Here is a 17,746-nt window from a genome sequence, read left to right on the forward strand (position 1 = left end):
AATATTTTTCAAGAGTTGTGCGTCTGGAAGTCGTCTTATAACGTCTCCAAATACTAATCGTGTTAAATGATTTTTTCTGTTTGTCCTTCAGGGATCCTCGGTTCTCCCTCTCAGGAGGATCTCAACTGTATCATCAACATTAAGGCCAGGAACTATCTCTTGTCGCTGCCTTTGCGCTGCAAAGTGCCGTGGAACCGCCTCTTCCCCAACGCTGATCCCAAAGGTCAGAGCCGGGACAACCTCTTCCATAGATAAACATGATTCCTACTGATCATGGAATTATTTTTTTTTTTTTTTTAGAGTATTATGAATGTTTGAGAGGTGATACTGCAGACGAGGAAGGATACATCAGCTAAAACAATTTCCTGAAGAAGATCCTGGACTAAATATTGTTTTATAGAGATAAAACCTTCACCTAGCAACAAAGCAACACAGCAACGTGACTGTCAGTGTAGGAATCCTGTGAATGGTCGTGTTTTAGTCTTTTATTGTCTTAACTATACAAAGGAATGTGTCCAATTTGGGGAGAAAAATGATATAAATAGATTTTTAAAAACGTGTGCACATCTTTCTCATTCAGAGTCCAAAAAAATGAAGGTAATTTCTGCTTCCCAAGGATTAAAATAAACTTAGAAAACTCTAAAAATGTTAATTACATTTAGAAAAAGTAAAAGTATAAAACGTTTCAAGCACAAATTCTCTTCTTCAGTCATAGAGGTAAACAGAAGAAGCAAAAATCAATAGCTTTACCATTCAGGTTCATTCATTTTTAAGTGACTTCTTCATTAAGAATAATCTAACTGGAGCATCTGTTCAAATATTCACTATGTCAGAGCCGGTAGTGGTTGTGGAGAGACGAGCTCGACCAGGAACAAGGTGCAGTTCAAGTCACACAGGTTGTAAAATAGTTTGAACGCTTGCCGGATTATAAAGATTTAAGTCCAACTCCTTTGTTTTTTAATGGTTGCTGGACAGAAGAGGAGAGATTATACTGTGTAATACTGTGTGAATTCTTCCAATTATTTTCTCAATTCATCATTTTGTCTTTTAAAATGTCAGAAAACAGTGAAAAATGCCTGTTTATAATTCCCCAGAGTCAAAGGTGACTGCTTTATATGTCTTATTTTGTCAGAACAGTCAAAAAGACAATAAGTTTATTATAATTAATGACAAAAAAAACATTGAATCTTTACATTTGAGAAGCTGAAACCAGCTAATTTGGGCATATTTGCTTAAAAACGGCTAAAACAATTATGCAATAATCAAAATAATTGCTGATTTAATCTTCTGTTAATCGGTTAATCCTCTAATCATTGCAGCTCTAATGTTATGTGTAGTCTGTCCAGTTCTATAGTCATTTAACTTTATGAAACTGAAGTATGATCAGGGGTTTTAAAACGCTCTAGTTCAATAAATCAGTCTTAACATTCAATCTGTTTAAATCAGTAATTGAAATCTGACAGTTTCCTGGCAGCATGTGGGGGTTTCATGGCGCCCTCTAGTGGACAATCCAGTTTATTGTTGATGATATTGATCACCTGCATTATTAACTCCTTCTGTCTGTCTTTGTGTGTGTTTTTGTGCTGCAGCTCTGGACCTGTTGGACAAGATGTTGACCTTTAACCCTCACAAGAGGATCGAGGTGGAGGAGGCCCTGGCGCACCCCTACTTGGAGCAATATTACGACCCCACAGATGAGGTGAGCTGCTTTTTTTTTCAATCACATCCTGTTTTTATATCAGCTGTGTTGTAAATAGCTTAAAATCAAAAGTCTCAACATTACATTTACACCATTATTTCCTTTCCGCTGCCTTTTGTAGCCTGTTGCCGAGGCCCCGTTCAAGTTTGATATGGAACTGGATGACCTACCCAAAGAGACACTGAAGGAGCTCATCTTTGAAGAAACTGCACGTTTCCAGCCTGAATTTAGATCCTAACATCTCACACAGGTAAGTCCACATCACTGCAGTCCAGCCCAGAACATAAAACTCCTCAGAGAGAGAGAAAGAGAGAGAGATGTTGTTCAGAACTATAGTTACACAACAACACGGCTGTTCGCTGCACCGAAGTCACGAAACTTTTCAAGGTTAAAAAGATCAGGGAGATCCTGGTCGCGGTCCGAACCCTCCTCCGCTGCTTCATACAGCTAGGTGGGTTAAATTTAACAACTCACCACTTAAGAGTTTGAAGTAAAAAAGCCCTGAAGAGTTTTTTTTTTTTTTTTCTGACATCACACTTCAATATAGAATTTTGCTTTTGTAGAGTATGAAATAGAGGTACTTCACGAGGATAAAACCACTTTAAAAGAACCATTTACCTGAACTGGCACTTTAAAGGAACAGGACCAGTATGATTCTGCTTTATTACAGTCTGTTTGCAGCCAAAGCAAAACCTGAAACAGTCTGTATTTACGGAGGAAAGACGGACGTCTACAGCAACTTGAGAGTAACATTCAGACACTAACGTATCCCTAAAGTAACATGTTTCCTTTATAAACTGATGAGGAAATAAAGTGTTTGTAAATTTCGTATGAAAACATATGAATATAATAGTTTTATGGAAGTTAAATGTTAAAATTCTTGAAATGTGGAACAATATGAACAAGGTCACATTTTATTGAATGGATTTATCTGTTGACCTTCAATACATTATAATCAATTTATAATCTTATTTACTTATTCTTCGATCAGACGATACTACAGTTGCAATTATAAGTCGCAATAATCAATTAAGAGAAAAATAATCGCCAATTATGTGATCATTAATTTATGATTTAAGTCATTTTTCAAGCAAAAATGTCAAACTGTCTCCAAGTACAGCTGTCATTTGTGAGGATTTACTGCTTTTCTTTCTCTTTCGTTTCTCGGATTTTGATGCGTTGGTCGGACGAAACAAGCAATTTGATGACATCACCTTCACCGTCACAACTCTAAAGTAACTTGTGATTGGTGTTTTCTCTCTTTTATAGACCAAACGACTTATCAGTAATGAAAATAATTAGTTGCAGCCTTAAACAAACCCTTTTTTTCTTCTTTTTTAAAAAATTAAATTAATTTTTTTTTTTTTTTGCGATTTAACTTTTAAACATGAAACACTACATTCACAACCAAGAGGAACTGAACAGGCTGCACAGAAATAAACAGGTAGATGAAAAGAAACAAAATAAATACAGAAGTTTTTTTTGTGTAAGAAAAGAAATAAATGTGTTTAAGGTATCATAACAAGTTTTATTTTAGCTTCTGCACTAAAACACAGGCATCACATCTACACTAGTATTTAAAAAAAGTCAAAGAATAGACTCAGTTCATGTTTTGTCTTTATTTACGTCTTTATTTAAAGGAGATAATGTGTCACATTGTACAATAAGTGAAGTTGGCTGTTCTGCGTCGGCGAGCTGCTGCTGGCTTATATAAAAATACAAATTCTAAAAGAAATACTTCAGTCTGAGTTTAAGTGAGGAGCTTTCTGTCCCTTTATGATTTTAAAGCAGTTTCAAAGTTTTTCCACTCGTATTAAGAATACATTTCTCGAGTGAAAAGTGTTTAAATGTAAATATCCGATATGTAGGGGTGTAACGGTTATGAAACCGAGACCGAAACCGAGACACAAACATCCACGATCTAAAGATGCGGTTCCGTCTTCCGTCTGTGACGCCTTCCCTGCAGCCTCTCATTACCTTACTAATGTAATAAAACTCTCACATCCCCCATGAAATGACTCATTTTACTATCAGAATTTGATCCGTTCAGTCCGATAACATTTGGAAAGTCTAGAAGAGCTGCATGATAAAAATTATTTGATCCTCATTCAAGTAAGCAGAGAGCTAACCGGAAGCTCTGGTGCAGATTACCGTAATTACCGGTAATGCAGAAACAAAAAATTAACAGAGCAAATGGAAGCAGATCAGAAAACTTAAGAGGCTTCATACTAAAATATGAGCAAATATACTCAAACAGAAGGAAGTAGAAATAAAGACCTGTCTTTAATATAAGTCTGCTTCCAGTAAAGGCCTGGTATCCTCTGCAGTTGAAGGAAATAAAGGCCCCGACTATTAGAAATATGGTAATTTTGTTTACTTAGTTAATATGCAGACTGCTACTCTGCAAAATTCATTTATGTTCACTTTAAAGTTAATTTATAAAGTGAATGTACCTTCACAGTGTTCTTTAGTGTCTTGATATTTACAAATTGTCCTTGATTTAAATGCACAATATATAATGTGTGTACGTTACTAAACATTAAATCAGTGTTTCTCCTACGCTGTTCAGCAGATACAGGACATCCGGAGGAGCCGTGAGCCGCTGATAACTTAAGATCCAGACGTCTGATGACTAAAATCCTTCATACGGTTAAAAGATATATAGACAGATAACCACACCGCTGACGCATGAGCAAAGAGGATATGATGTCGTTGACTGCCGACCAAATGAAACAGACCGTTACCTTGATTAAAATGATGGATTTTAAGTTAAAAAAAAAGAGGCATGAACCAAAACGTGGATTTAGTAGAATCATTACACCCCTATTGATGTGACAAAGGTAGTTTTTTTTTTTTTTTTTTTTAAAGATGTTGAATATAACAACAAAACTGAAGCTTGCGTCTGTGCAGACTCTCAACCATCGATATCAAACATTATCATTTCCTGCCAAAATAACACTCCTCACACGCGCTGCCTTTTGTGCTGCTCCCTGACAGGCCTCTTGTTGTTTGTGATAATAACTATCAGTCCTGCTCTTTGTGTCGGACGAATGTAATTACCGTGTTTCCTCTCCCGCAGCATTGTGATGCATAACACGAGTCTGCTGAAAAAGGAACAGAGTGTGACATCTCCTAAAATTAGAGCAGCCACAAAACAACGTCGGCCGCTCTCCGCAGAGCCGGTTTATGCCTGCTTTAAAATGTATTCTCACATCTTAATTCATCACTTTAGTATTCGTAACTTCACTTAATGTGTCTTTAACATAATAAACTATTTGCAGCTGTAGTAACATTTTAACTAATGTAACCCAAGTGATGCCAGAAGAGGTTTCTCATTAATTAAATCAAAGTAGTCGCCAAAGCTTTTTAATTAAAAGGAAGTTCTTACATTAATCTTTTTAAGTGCTAATTGGTGAGATCATTGTTTTCCATTTTTTTTAATTAAAATAGTTGCTTAGTGTTGTTTGTTGTGATGCACGTTAGAGTCTCTGTAGGTGTCAAGCTTTGATAATAATTATAATATAATAATAATAAACAAAAGTTACATTTATGTTCAGTGTTATTTACAAAAAAGCTTTTTTTTTTTAAGGCAACTGAAAAATTTTCACACTTAAACTTCCATAGAAAATGTTCTTTAATGCTCACAGCTTATCTGACATGTGTGTTTATGTGTTCCTAATGTTAAATGTCACAAGTGAAATCAGTATTGTGTTAAAAAAAGCAACACAACAGACATAAACATGTGTTTTTTTTTTTGTCATGAATTATTATTTAAAATAAAGACAAACTTGTGATCGCTGGTTTTCTCCTCCCTCCAGATTACTCTGTGGACTGGCTTCTGCGTTGCCACTGCTCCTCCCCGCCTCCACACTGTTGCTGTGATTTGTTTTTTTTTGTTTTGTTTTGTTTTGTTTTGTTTTGTTTTGTTGTTTTTTTTTTTCTTATTCTCCTCTCCCGTTGTCCACATCACCTGGATTCCTTGGGTCTCACTCGTCAAGTCCACTTTGCTCAGGAATGGCGTCAGGAATCAATCAATCAATCATTCTCTCTCTCTCTCTCTCCTTTCTCTCTTCTCTCTCTCTCTCTCTCTCTCTGAGGTGAGGTGAGGGTGGGGTCACATCACAGCTTACAGTTTGGGGCTGGGGGGGCGGGCGGAGGGGGGCGGGGGGGGATTGATTTTGTGTTTTAAGCCAAGATAAACAATTTTTTTTTGTGTGTCTTTAAAGGCGTTTGGCTCTGGCTATTCCTATTCAAGACCTTTTTGTCCAGTCAGATGACAGTGATAGACTAGCTGTTGTGTTTTTTTTTTTTTTTCGGTGCAACTGTCGTGGTTATAACTCTGCATACATTGCACAAGCAACGGTAGATTACTCATAAGAATCATCCATCAAAAAAAAAACAAAAAAAAAGGCCTTTTTTTGAATTTTCTAACCTTTGTCGCACTGTTACAAGGGATAACATGATCTCTCTTTATCTCTTTTCTCTCTCTCTCTCTCTTTATTTCTCTGGAGGAAAGAAAAAAAAAATTAAAAACCCGAATTAAATCAACTGATTTATGCAATGAAATCACATAATCAACCAGAGACTTTACGGGCCACAAAGCCATCACACGGTGTCCATGAGGATCTATATTTTATCAAAGACCTTGTATTTTATCCTTAACACACACACACACACACACAGAAGGCCCAAATGCAAATACATACATATTAATATAAATATATATATATATATCTACATATATATATATATAGCCAAAAGAGTCTTAAGATATTTTAATGATGAGTGATGCTAGAAGATGAATCTGATGAATTTATAACTTTTTTCCCCCGTTTTCATCTCTCATCTGCTTCAGTAAGATGTCAAGTTGTGTATAAATGCACCGATTTCAGCATATTACAAGCGCAGCGGAAGGTTTCACCATCAATTTTTGCCTTAGCCATGACAAACTAAAGGAAAAGTCAGTTTATTTCATACAAGTCTGTATGTACAGTATGATATTTTTCATATGTGGTGGGGGGGGGGGGGGGGGGGGGGGTGGGATTTCTGCGCCAGGACTAGAAATCAATTACCACAACAGAACTCGTTTCGTCCGGAGGAGGAAATGTTGTGCCTCCCTTTTTTCTTCTTGTTCACTGTTTTTTTTTTTTTTTCTTCTTCAGTCTCTCGTCTCTTGTTAATCTCTTCTATCGCCTTGTTAGAATAAAACTGTGCCCTTTGCATGACTGTTATAAGCTCTGTATACAAAGACGACGATGTTAAGTGCCACACAAGCCGGGCAGATCCGCCAGGAGAGTCCAGGCTCTTTCTGTTCTACCTTTTGGTGGTATATCACACTTCCCGATCACATGGTGCTTTTTGTCCTGTTTTCTTTCTCGTTTGCTTTAGCATTCTCTCTTTGTCTGTTTTTTTTTTTTTTTTTTTTTTTTAATTTAGTTTCCATTGTTGTTTATTTCTACAGATTTACTCAGATTTCGATCTCCTCGTTTTTAGCTGAACTCCATCTGCATGCTGAGACGTCTTGTTTTTGCAAATAGGAGAATAACCATATATCTGTGTATATATATATATATGTATATATACATATACATATATATACCAATAAAAAAAAAACATGTTATCTGAACTTGAGAAATGGGATCCAGGCACGATAAAGATGAAATAATACTCAAATGTAAAAGATCATGTTCTTCATTTGGTCCTCTGTAACATTTTTTTTGCTTTAAATTGCACATTTTCACGCTGATTGATTGGCAGTGTCAGTACCAGCAGACGACTGCAGTAGAACTAAAAAAAAAAAAAAAAAAAAAAAAAAAGTACAAAACTGCAGCAGAAGTCAAGACCATATTTTCACCTCTTGTCAGTAACTGCTGATTGAAGACTGTTGAATTTGAAGAATTTATATCAAGTGAAATTATGACTTTAAAGATTAGTTGTGGATTTAGAAACTATCCCGGACAAAAGCGTAGAGACTTCATGTGTAAAAAAAAACAGCATAAATCAACCAACCGTGTCGTTTCATTTGAGTAGCACTGCAGCGTCCGACGGCTGTCGTTTCAGTTTGTTTACAAGTGGGCCTCAGATATTCAGCTTCGTGGTACACCCAGCCTTTTACAAGTCACAGTACGCCCAAAAGAAAACTCAGCTCATCTGGTAATATGAGAGACCTAATGAATGAAAGAGAGAAGTATTATTCAGGACACTAAAGCATCTCAAAGTAGATTAGTCAAAATCTACCTGAACGGATTCTCCAAGAATCTGACTCCGCTGGCACTTAAAAGTAATAAATTAAGAGATTTGATCATTACAGAACTGTCCAGCTGCTTTAGCTGATTCATGACAACTTTCCAAGAGTGAAAAACGATGTATATGGTCTGCGACGAACGTATTGGGGCCGAGCTGTAAGCTTTTGATTCTTATTCTGCATTTGCTAAAACATGTTGAAGTGCAGGAAGATGTGATGTCGCTGGCTGAATTAAACCTCAGCGGGTGGAGCCAAAGAACCACAGTTTTATTTAGTTTTTTTTGTTTTGTGTTTCTGAGCTAAATAATGTCAGGTAGTTGAGAAAAGAAGAGGCTGATGCTCTGCTTAAAGGCTCTCCAGTCGTATTCAGCTGTCGTGGTCAATTTGTTTCTTAACTAAAGATTTCGGATTAGCAAAACGACAAATATGTGATCATGACAGATACGAAGATTCCTAATAATTTTCTGAAAGTTTCCTGAAAAGAATTATTTTATTTGATGCTAATCATAGATGCTAATCAATTGGTGCACTTAAATTGAGATAATTTCATTTGATTGCTAAGCTGAGATTTTAAAAGGATAGTCTGACATTTTGGGGAAATATGCTTATTAGCTTTCTCGCTGATAGTTAGATGAGAAGATCAACACCACAGTCATGTCAACACAGTGAAATATGAAGCTCCAGCCAGCAGCAGCAGGTTAGCTTAGCTTAGCATAAAGACTGGAAACAGGGGAAAGGAGCTAGCTTGATTCTGTCCAAAGTTTTTAAAGAATATACCCACCAGTTTTAATCAGTACAAAAACCCAAGTTCAAAAACAAGAAGTTGGGATTTTACAGAGTGTTATGTGTGTAGGATGATTTCTTGGCAGGGAGCAGTGACTTCCTGGAGTCTTTGCTGGTTAACTGGCAACCTCACAATGGAGACAAGTTTCCATGAAGTTACTGCTCACAGCTAAAAATAGTCCCTCACATAAACCTTTGTAAAACCACAACTTCTTTTTTACTTTGTTTTACTTTACAGAGACAAACTTTGTCTGTTTCCCCTGTTTCCAGTCTTTGTGCTAAGCTAAGCTAACTGTAGCTTTATATTTAACCAACAAATATGAGAATGGTATCAATTTTCTCATCTAACTCTCTGCCAGAAAGTAAAATAAGGGAATTTCCCCAAAAGGTCAAACTATTACATTAAGTCAGTGCACAGCGGGTGAACTGAACTCGCAAAAAATTGCAGTTTGTCTGCAGACAAAATAACATAAATGAAAAATAACAATTGATGATGAAGCAGTTGTTTCAAATAAATGCCTCTTTTAAACACAAATAACTAAACTCAAATATCTTTTCAGTCTGTCACTCTGTCCTTTGTATTTTCACTGTTATTAGTAGCAGATTACATAGTACTTATCAGGAAATTTTCAAAATTTTTACTTGAAAAATGATAATAATAATAATAATGTATCCACAAAATTACATAAATTTATACTTTTTTTCAATTCAAATGTTGATCAAAGTTTTGTTGGCTCTGCACACAGAGGTTTACGTCATCTGATGACATTTATAAAAAAAATTTTTTTAAAAAAGTGTTTATGACCAAAACTTAAATTGCAGAAATGACAGTTTTTTTGCACTCTAAAATTTCACCTGAGCAGACGCGAGGTAAATATTCATCTGTCCCGATACTCCTCACACTCACCGTATACGCCCGTCTATCACACGACTATTAAATGCACTTGCTTCTACAGTAGTTGGGATGGGATTTATAATCCGAGGTGCCTGCTGGGACTTGACTTGCCTGTAGATAGTTTTTTTTTTTTGTTTTTTTTTTTTTTTGGGAGGGGGAGGGGGGGTTTAATAAGAACATTAAGGGCACTGGAAACCTTACTGGGATTAGTTGTATGATAAGCTTCTGCTGAGTTCTTTGTGCAACCTGTCTGTTTGTGCCTTTTTTGATAGTCTTGATATCCAAGATTTGATGTGCAGCTTTTGTTTAGTCGGGACTCCGTTGTAATCGCAGTATACGCTCTTTAAAAATGAACACAATCAAGTCGGGGGGTGGGGGGGGTGGGAGGGACGGCGGGTGGGTATACTTATCTTTCAGTTATGTAAATTTTAAAGAGATTTGTTGCCACAGCTGTGTGATTTGTGACTGTATTGAAAAGATGAAAAAGCAAAGATTTATATTTTTTGCGTTACCCTTTTTCCTTGAGCCTATTCTTTTTTTTTTTCTTTTTTTTTTCTTTTTTTTTTTTTGATGTTTTTGTGCAGATATTTTTATTGTAAAATGAATGTTATGTTTTTATCAGACACTAATCTTGTTTGAGTTGTCTCCAGTGGAACTACTTCACTCTGTATGTTTTGATCAGTATAAATCTTTAATTGTGTAGTTAACATTTCAGAAAGAAAAAAAAAGGTCCTTGGTTGTATTTTAAAGGTTTCTGTTTGACCTGCCATAGAAATTGTTTGAACTGATCGGTCAGTTTTATTTTGCTGTCGTGTGAAGGATTTGACTTGAACGAAGCATTTCTTTGCTATTATTAAAGACTGACTGCCACTTTGAAAAAAAAAAAAAAAACATCTGGATTTTTTTTATGTTTGGGGTTTTTTTTTTTTTTTTTTTTTTGCAACTCTGCCATGACATTTAAATAGACGTTCATTAAAAAACAAAAACACTGTACCTTCATTAACATTTCTGTGAATTCTCTTTTTCTAAGCCAGAGTGCAAGAAAAACACAAGAAACTTCACAAATCAAGATAATTTCTTTAACCTTCCTTAACATACAGAATTGCAAAATATACATTTATTGGAGCGACACAATACTCAATTAAATGTATTTAATGAGAAGATTTGAGAATAATTAATAAATAAGATGTATTACTCATAAACCCACAACTGCCACCTTTAATTTTACAATCATATATTCACTTTAAAGGCCAGATAGGGAGTCTGCAAAAAAAAACAGGGTGTTAAAAGTCCTTTTAATACCTTCTACCTTCTAATTAACATTAGTTATGTAATATTTTTGTATCTGATTGCTGGATTTCTGAAGACATAATACATCTGTAAACTTAAAGTGTGGATTGATTGATTAGTTTCCATCATACACTGTCGCTGCTCGTTACAGTAGCTAGCTGCTTAATGCATTTCTCTGCCACTTGTCTGAGTCCAGGTTGCATTAATTTAATTACATCATTAGGAATAATTGTTATAAACTGCTGGGAAGTATAAATGGAACAGTAAATGGAAAGCACTTATACATTCACCCGTTCACACACATATTCATACACTAATGGCGCTAATGGCTACCCTGTAAGGTGCCAGCTTGCTCATCAGGAGGGGAATCTAATGCGTCCGCACGCACTCAATTTGGGGTTCAGTATCTCGCTCAAGGACACTTCAACATGCGGACTGGAGGAGCCGATCTTCTGATTAGCGGACGACCCGCTCTACCTCCTGAGCCACGGTCATTAAAAAGTATTCTAAGCCATTTCGTCTTTACTGGTTTTCCATCATGCTTTCATATTTTGGCCAGTATGATGGTGAAACAGGTGTTAAATAACTGCAGCATTAAAGAGAAAACTTGGTCAGAAAACAAGCTCTTAAACAAAAAGTTTAGAAAAGTTTTTAAAGCTAGTTGTGAGTATGTGTCTGTCTTAAAACAAAACTCACATTCTTATATCTACCGTTATCACTGGCTTCAATGTAAGAGTTTGGATTTTAGCAGTCTGACACAACCCAGTAGGTCCTTTCCAAAGTTATTGTCTTTGTGTTTATCTCTCCGCCGCAGCTCAGCAAGTAAACACAGTCCAGAGAAAGAGGATTTTGTTTTTTTTAAACTAATACCCATTTGATTTGTCCAACTAAGACTGCTGAAGCCTAATTTTAGCTCCAGCTAAACATTAGAGGATTTTATGCTGAATAAAGACTGTGGATTTTGGCCTCCCGTCTCTTCCATTGAAATCTGATTATGAATGGATCTTTTCTCAGCCAGTACAAACAGGAGGAGCAGGGACCAGTAACTCTGCCAGTGTTACATCCGGGCATGTGAGGCTACGTTCACATTTTATGCTGCAGTGGCCCAAATCTGATTTTTTTCACTTAAGTGTGAACAAATCTGATTTTTTTTGATACCAGATCTGGGCGACTTGCGTATGTGAGCCTCATATCTGATCTCTGGCTACGCAGCTGCTGTCAGAACAGTCAGATGAGAATTGATGTGGTTCTTTTAAGTGTCGTCATACGGACGCGGGGTCAACGGAGACACGAGGAAGTTTCAAATTTGTCGGAAAGTTATGGAAAAGCTTTTATTTATTGTCGATTTTATTCTATTTGACTCTCTCACCAATGATGTTATTGTTGTTATTCTTGATGCAGCTCACATTTCAGTTAAATCTGTGCATTTGTGGTATTTCAGGAGCTCAGAGGAGCCGGATACATGTCGCTTACAAACATGAATATGAACCATCAACACAGAAAGACTGGATCTGACTTAAACCCTGACTAAACACCCTCTGACTGCTGAGTTTTTTCCTGGATAAAATGTGTGTATATATGGTGTCTGTGGTGTTTTTTCCCTGATGAAGGTCTGAGGACATCATGTTTCATACAGTATATTTGTGAATTAAACGTCCATTTAATTCATACTTCAGAAACGTCAACAAAAAAAAAGTCAGGCACCACAGAATCCAGCACGATGTTGATCCTCCTGTACTCTTTTTATAAACTACATTTCAACCCTCAGACTCAGACAGATCAGGTAAAAATTGATCGTTTATTGATGAATTTTCCTTCACAGTCTGTCACTTAGACTTTGTAGTGTGTAGAAATGTAGATGAGATGGTCACCTGTGAAGATCTGCACACTAGTTTCTCATTTTGGAAGAATTTATTTACAGATTTTTAATTGTCCACATGAATATGAACCATAATTTTAATTTAAAAATTGGGTGCTTCCCACCTTTTCATAAAGTTTTGGATCAAACATACAGAAAATACTGTAAAATAATAACTAAGAGGAATCAGTCACAGTTATTTATTAATAACTTGTTGGGATTTTATCTTTTGACAACATAATTATAAATTCTAACAAAACATGTGTAACGGTACAGACAACAGAAACAAACCTCCACTCAGACAGCAGGATGTGAAATGGTAACGTCTGAGCTGATTTTAAAGTTTTGATTCTGACATTAATTAAACCCGAACCTGCAGTGATGAGATCTTCAGAGTTAACGAGGCTCTTATCTCGTACTGTCGGTGGTGGGAGGAGTACTGAGATCTTAATATCTAAATAAATAGATCTAAAATACTCATTTACAAGAATAAGGCCTGATTCTTACTTAAGTTAAAGTATGGGCAGCTAAAAGTCTTTAAAGTTTGATAAGGAAAATTACTCAATATGCAAAATTAGTACATATATATTATTGGAATATTAATACTGATTCATTGACATGTCAGTTTTTAATAGCAGCGTACTGTTGGCTAGTCTAATCTATAACAATGCTATTTTATAGTTATAAACTGATCATATACATGATTTTATGTAGGAAATATTGATCTGAAAAGTAGCTAGTAGTTATAACTGCTATTGTTTTTTATTTTATTGTTTGTTCATTTAACCAGTAATTCTCTTGAGACACATTCTTTCTTTTAAAAGGGAGACTGGGCCAAAATGGCAGCGTACAATCAGTGTCACAAAGTTACATAAAAACACTTTAATTTACAACAATCACATCCAACACAGCAAAACAGAAATAAATGAAGCGGAGTAAAAGTACAAAGTAGCATAAAAAAGAAATACCACAAAGTTCAGATACCTCAAAATTGTACTGAAGTACAGTACTTGAGTAAATGTACCACCAAAGCATATTGTTGCTGTTTGCTGACAACTTTACACCAACCTGAATAAATAAAGGCTGAATGAATGAATGTCAGATCCAATATATATGTAACATGAACTATTCATGTTCAACTGATTGAACAAAATCACACATTTTATCCATTAGATGCTGCAGTGTCCTGTAGAGGGCGCTGTCGCATTTACTATTAATATCTACTGCAGCCTCCCTCTGTCTAGTCAGCAGTCTGATTCATAAATTGATGCCATTCACGTTTGTAGCCTATAAACCAAACGCCGATATTTCTTTAATGATTATAAAGTTGTAGCACATTTGAACTACATCCTGCAGATTAACGGATTTTAATCTGTTTCTGCTCATTTAATGATCTTTATTTTCAAGGAAGGAAGATAAAAACACGTTTATCTTATTAAATCTAAGAACATTTACACAAATTTCAGCCTGTTTGCGTCACAAATCCATAAAAGTGTGGACAAAAAGGAACAATTAAAGTTTTAAAAACGAAAAAGTAAATCTAAAAGTTATTTTTAAAAGATGATACTGAAATAAAACAGTTATTTTAACTCTGACATAAATATTTATAATAAAAATACAGTAAACATCACTATTCAACGTCTATCTATGCCATTGATTTCTAGGGGGTTTGTTTACTTGCTGTGCTTCGACCACGTGCTTGCAATGCGGACACGCATGCGCGCCGTGAGGTATTGGCGTTTGGCACCGCACGCGTCTGTCTCGGTGGCGTGCACAGCCAAAAACAATCCTCGGCCACGCGAGCGCGCATACCAGAGTCTGTTCTCGCGTTGATTGGCTGTCGGTATCTAGCCCCGCCCTCTCTCTAAGCTGATTGGGCAGCCGGAGACTCAGCTTGTCACTGATTGGACGCTATTTGTAGAACCGGCTGTGTAGCTAGGCTATTGCTGCGTTCACGTACATCTCTAAAGCTCAAATTTAAGTTTTTTTTTACAGGAAAACGTTGCTTTCAGTTGTTTGTGTCTCAAGTAGCAGCTAAACGGCGCCCAGAAGACTCTGTTTTAAACTCTCTGAAGGCCATAAAGGCGAAGTGACAAGTGCAAAAACATTAGAAAGTGTGGATTATGTACTGAAAATATGCCTGATGAACAGTATAGCAGCTGTTGACATGGTGTCCAGTGAACAGCTGTTATTACCCAATAAATAAATAAATAATAAATGACTCCACGTAGGCCTAAATCAAGATGTGACAATTGTGTTTTAAGTTTCCAATCTCACTCTAAATCTTAAATCTGCACTTCTAGAATTAAAAGATGTGTCATCTGTATTTTTCAACCCTGAAAAAGCAATTGATAAACTGAAAATAAATGTTAAAATCTGTGTACTCTGACTGTTGTACTCGGGTATTCGACGTTTCCTCAATTCTGATACAATAAAAACTCAATGTGATTTCAACTAAACCGTCTCCATGACAACTGAGCAACTCCATCTGCAGAGGAAGACACTGAGATGTGGTTGAAAGCTTTGGAAACAAGTAAGTTGGACTTTGTGTTAATATATATTTTTTGAAATTTCTTCTTTCGATCATACAGTTATTTATTTTTATTTTTAAGTTTTTGTATTTTAACGTAAAATTTTTCATAGTTCTGGTTTTATTTTATTGAATAGGCTGAATAGTCTTCACTATGTTTTTTTTTTTGGGGGGGGGGGCATCCTTGTGTGTTTAATGTCTGACAGTAAACCACATTTCCTTTGGTATAACACTAAAGTTGAATTTCCTTTCATTTTTCCACGTTGGGTTTCTCTGCGCTCAATCCTCGTATTCCAAGAAATCTCATATTCCCTGCAGCACTTAAAGGCAGCACCGGTAGATGAAATAAAACGCTGCTTTATTTGCACTTTTTGTACAAGTTTTTACACCGTAACCAGCTCACACGCTTCACTCTGATGAGACTATAAACAATTTAAAGATCTGATCAGGCAGTCTCATCTGACAGAAACGGTGTCCTGGATGTTTTTGCGCATCATTCAAAGCGCGCCGCGCATCACCAGCGCTAATTAGGATTTCAGTATAAATGGCCGCAGACGGGACAGCTCAGCCTGTCCTGCCGCTGCTGACGGAGAACTGCTGATAGAGAGGTCAGAAAGCTGCAGGCTGCTCCAACATGCACACACTCTAAGCTGCCTCACGGATGGGACTCTACTCAAACCCGGAGATATCCCGCAGATTTCACGCTCCAGCGCAGAGTCTGTGGCTTATAAATGCAGTGAAAATCCACCGAGGAGATTGATGTTTTTTGGAGACTTTTTAATGGCACTCGGCTCGACCTAGACAAGCTGCCGCTGCCTGTATGGGACGGTGACGGTGTCTTTTATTTTTGTTTTTGTTTTTTGGATGTATTCAGACTCCCGGAGCTCCAGCGGAGAAAACGATTTCCTCCACCGGGTTGTTTTGGTTTCCGAGGGGGGGAAGGCGAGGTGTTTTTGGGGTGAGTGCAGAGCCAGTGACCTGCTGGAGGACAAGCATGTGTTGGTCCGAAATACGACAGTAATAGCCCTGTAATGCTGCTTTAATATCCCCTTAGAGACTCGTAAAGCATGTGTCTGTGTGGTGAGTTTGTAGCTGGGATCATACTTTATGCTATTTTATGTTTGTTTCCTGTTGCACCAAAGAATTTATAGTTTTTAGCCTATAGCCTGCTTCATTTGTGTCATAGGGTTAGGATTTTTGATGTTTTTGGACTGAATGCTAAACCGCTAGCCTCTGTAATGCATGAAAGCACTTTAATATTATGGTAAAATCCCACAATGTTTATATAATAGGCCTACTCTGTAACACTGCTCCAGAAACTTAAAGTGTGGTATTTATGTTGCAGTTTATCACATTTTTTTAAAATCTCCTGTACTTTTAGGATGACATCTCTGTAGGATTCATACTTTTGCACTCATAATGATAGACCTATAACCTGTTTACATTAATGATCAGGTTACAATGTCTCTTTCTTTAATGAGACACGTTTTGCAACGTGATCTTCGAGTTACGTTCAAGAGCAACAAAAAAAAAGAGAAAAGCCCCTGAAGTGCAGCCTCTGTCAGCTTATAATTTGCGCTATCTCTGTTCCCATCATCACCACCAGTGCGCCTTTTTGGCTGCAGATCTCGGTCAGTTTTTGTAAGGGGGTAGGGGGGGTGGGTGGGAGGGTGGAGGGGTGGGTTAATGCCACGTGAACAGGCTACAAAAACACAGTGAAAGGATGGATTTCATAACGCTCACGCGCGCACAGCCTGCACCTCTCTCTCTCTGCAGTGTGCAATGTTGTGTTTACATGCATCCCGCTCCTACGGTGAAGCAACACATTTGAGGGTTTCATGGTGTTGCAACACGACTGGGCTCATCCTGAAATGACAACATTTTTTTTGAAATAATGACACACAGAAAAAACAAAGTATTCATGAATTGTTGTTGTGTTTTGGACGCGCGTCCTCGACGTCTGGACGTCAAGGGTATGACGAGGGCAGCTAGGCTTTTTGTTCATGTTTAATTTTAGGTATTTTTATCTATTTAGTGTCATCATTAATGGCATTATATTTCAGATGTGGATCTGTCTAATGTCAGGATGATGCAGTGTGACATAGTGCAGCTGCAGGAGGAGGAGGTGGTGGTGGATCAGGATGCTGTTTTTGTTTTAATCTGTAAAATAAAAAAATAATAACACCAGCTATGTCCCACATGGCAAAAGCCTAAAGATACACTCGAGGAATATTGATCTGCTTTTAGAATTAACTGAAGGAGGCAGGCCTTTTTCTGTGTAGTTGTTTTTTTTAGGAAACATCATCTTTTAATATCACTACAGTGTTTATATGGTGCTCAGCTATGACTTTAAATTGACCTTTTCCTGCTTTCTTGTGTTATTACTTCCATTTGGTGTCAGGATTGTGTATTATTCTGTGTTTGCCATCATTATAAAACATTACAGC

The 17,746-nt window shown here is 36.8% G+C and overlaps 2 protein-coding genes across 2 annotated transcripts in view; both read left to right on the forward strand.

Annotated features, from left to right (window-relative positions):
* Positions 1-5,831, forward strand: part of mapk1 (mitogen-activated protein kinase 1) — a 32,943-nt gene extending 27,112 nt beyond the window's left edge. Inside the window, exons 6-9 of the mRNA XM_044331647.1 lie at positions 92-223; positions 1,590-1,699; positions 1,821-1,949; positions 5,518-5,831. Of these exons, the coding sequence (XP_044187582.1) occupies positions 92-223; positions 1,590-1,699; positions 1,821-1,937 (359 nt within the window). The 3' untranslated portion in view covers positions 1,938-1,949; positions 5,518-5,831. The remainder of the gene's footprint in view (positions 1-91; positions 224-1,589; positions 1,700-1,820; positions 1,950-5,517) is intronic.
* A 9,881-nt stretch (positions 5,832-15,712) lies between these two features.
* The window catches only part of LOC122967173 (protein yippee-like 1), a 40,424-nt gene continuing 38,390 nt past the window's right edge, over positions 15,713-17,746 (forward strand). The window contains exon 1 of the mRNA XM_044331685.1: positions 15,713-16,257. The gene's annotated coding sequence lies outside the window, so the exon portion shown is untranslated. The remainder of the gene's footprint in view (positions 16,258-17,746) is intronic.

This window comes from Thunnus albacares, chromosome 2 (genome assembly GCF_914725855.1).
Source record: "Thunnus albacares chromosome 2, fThuAlb1.1, whole genome shotgun sequence".
In the NCBI taxonomy this organism is placed as follows: Eukaryota; Metazoa; Chordata; class Actinopteri; order Scombriformes; family Scombridae; genus Thunnus; species Thunnus albacares.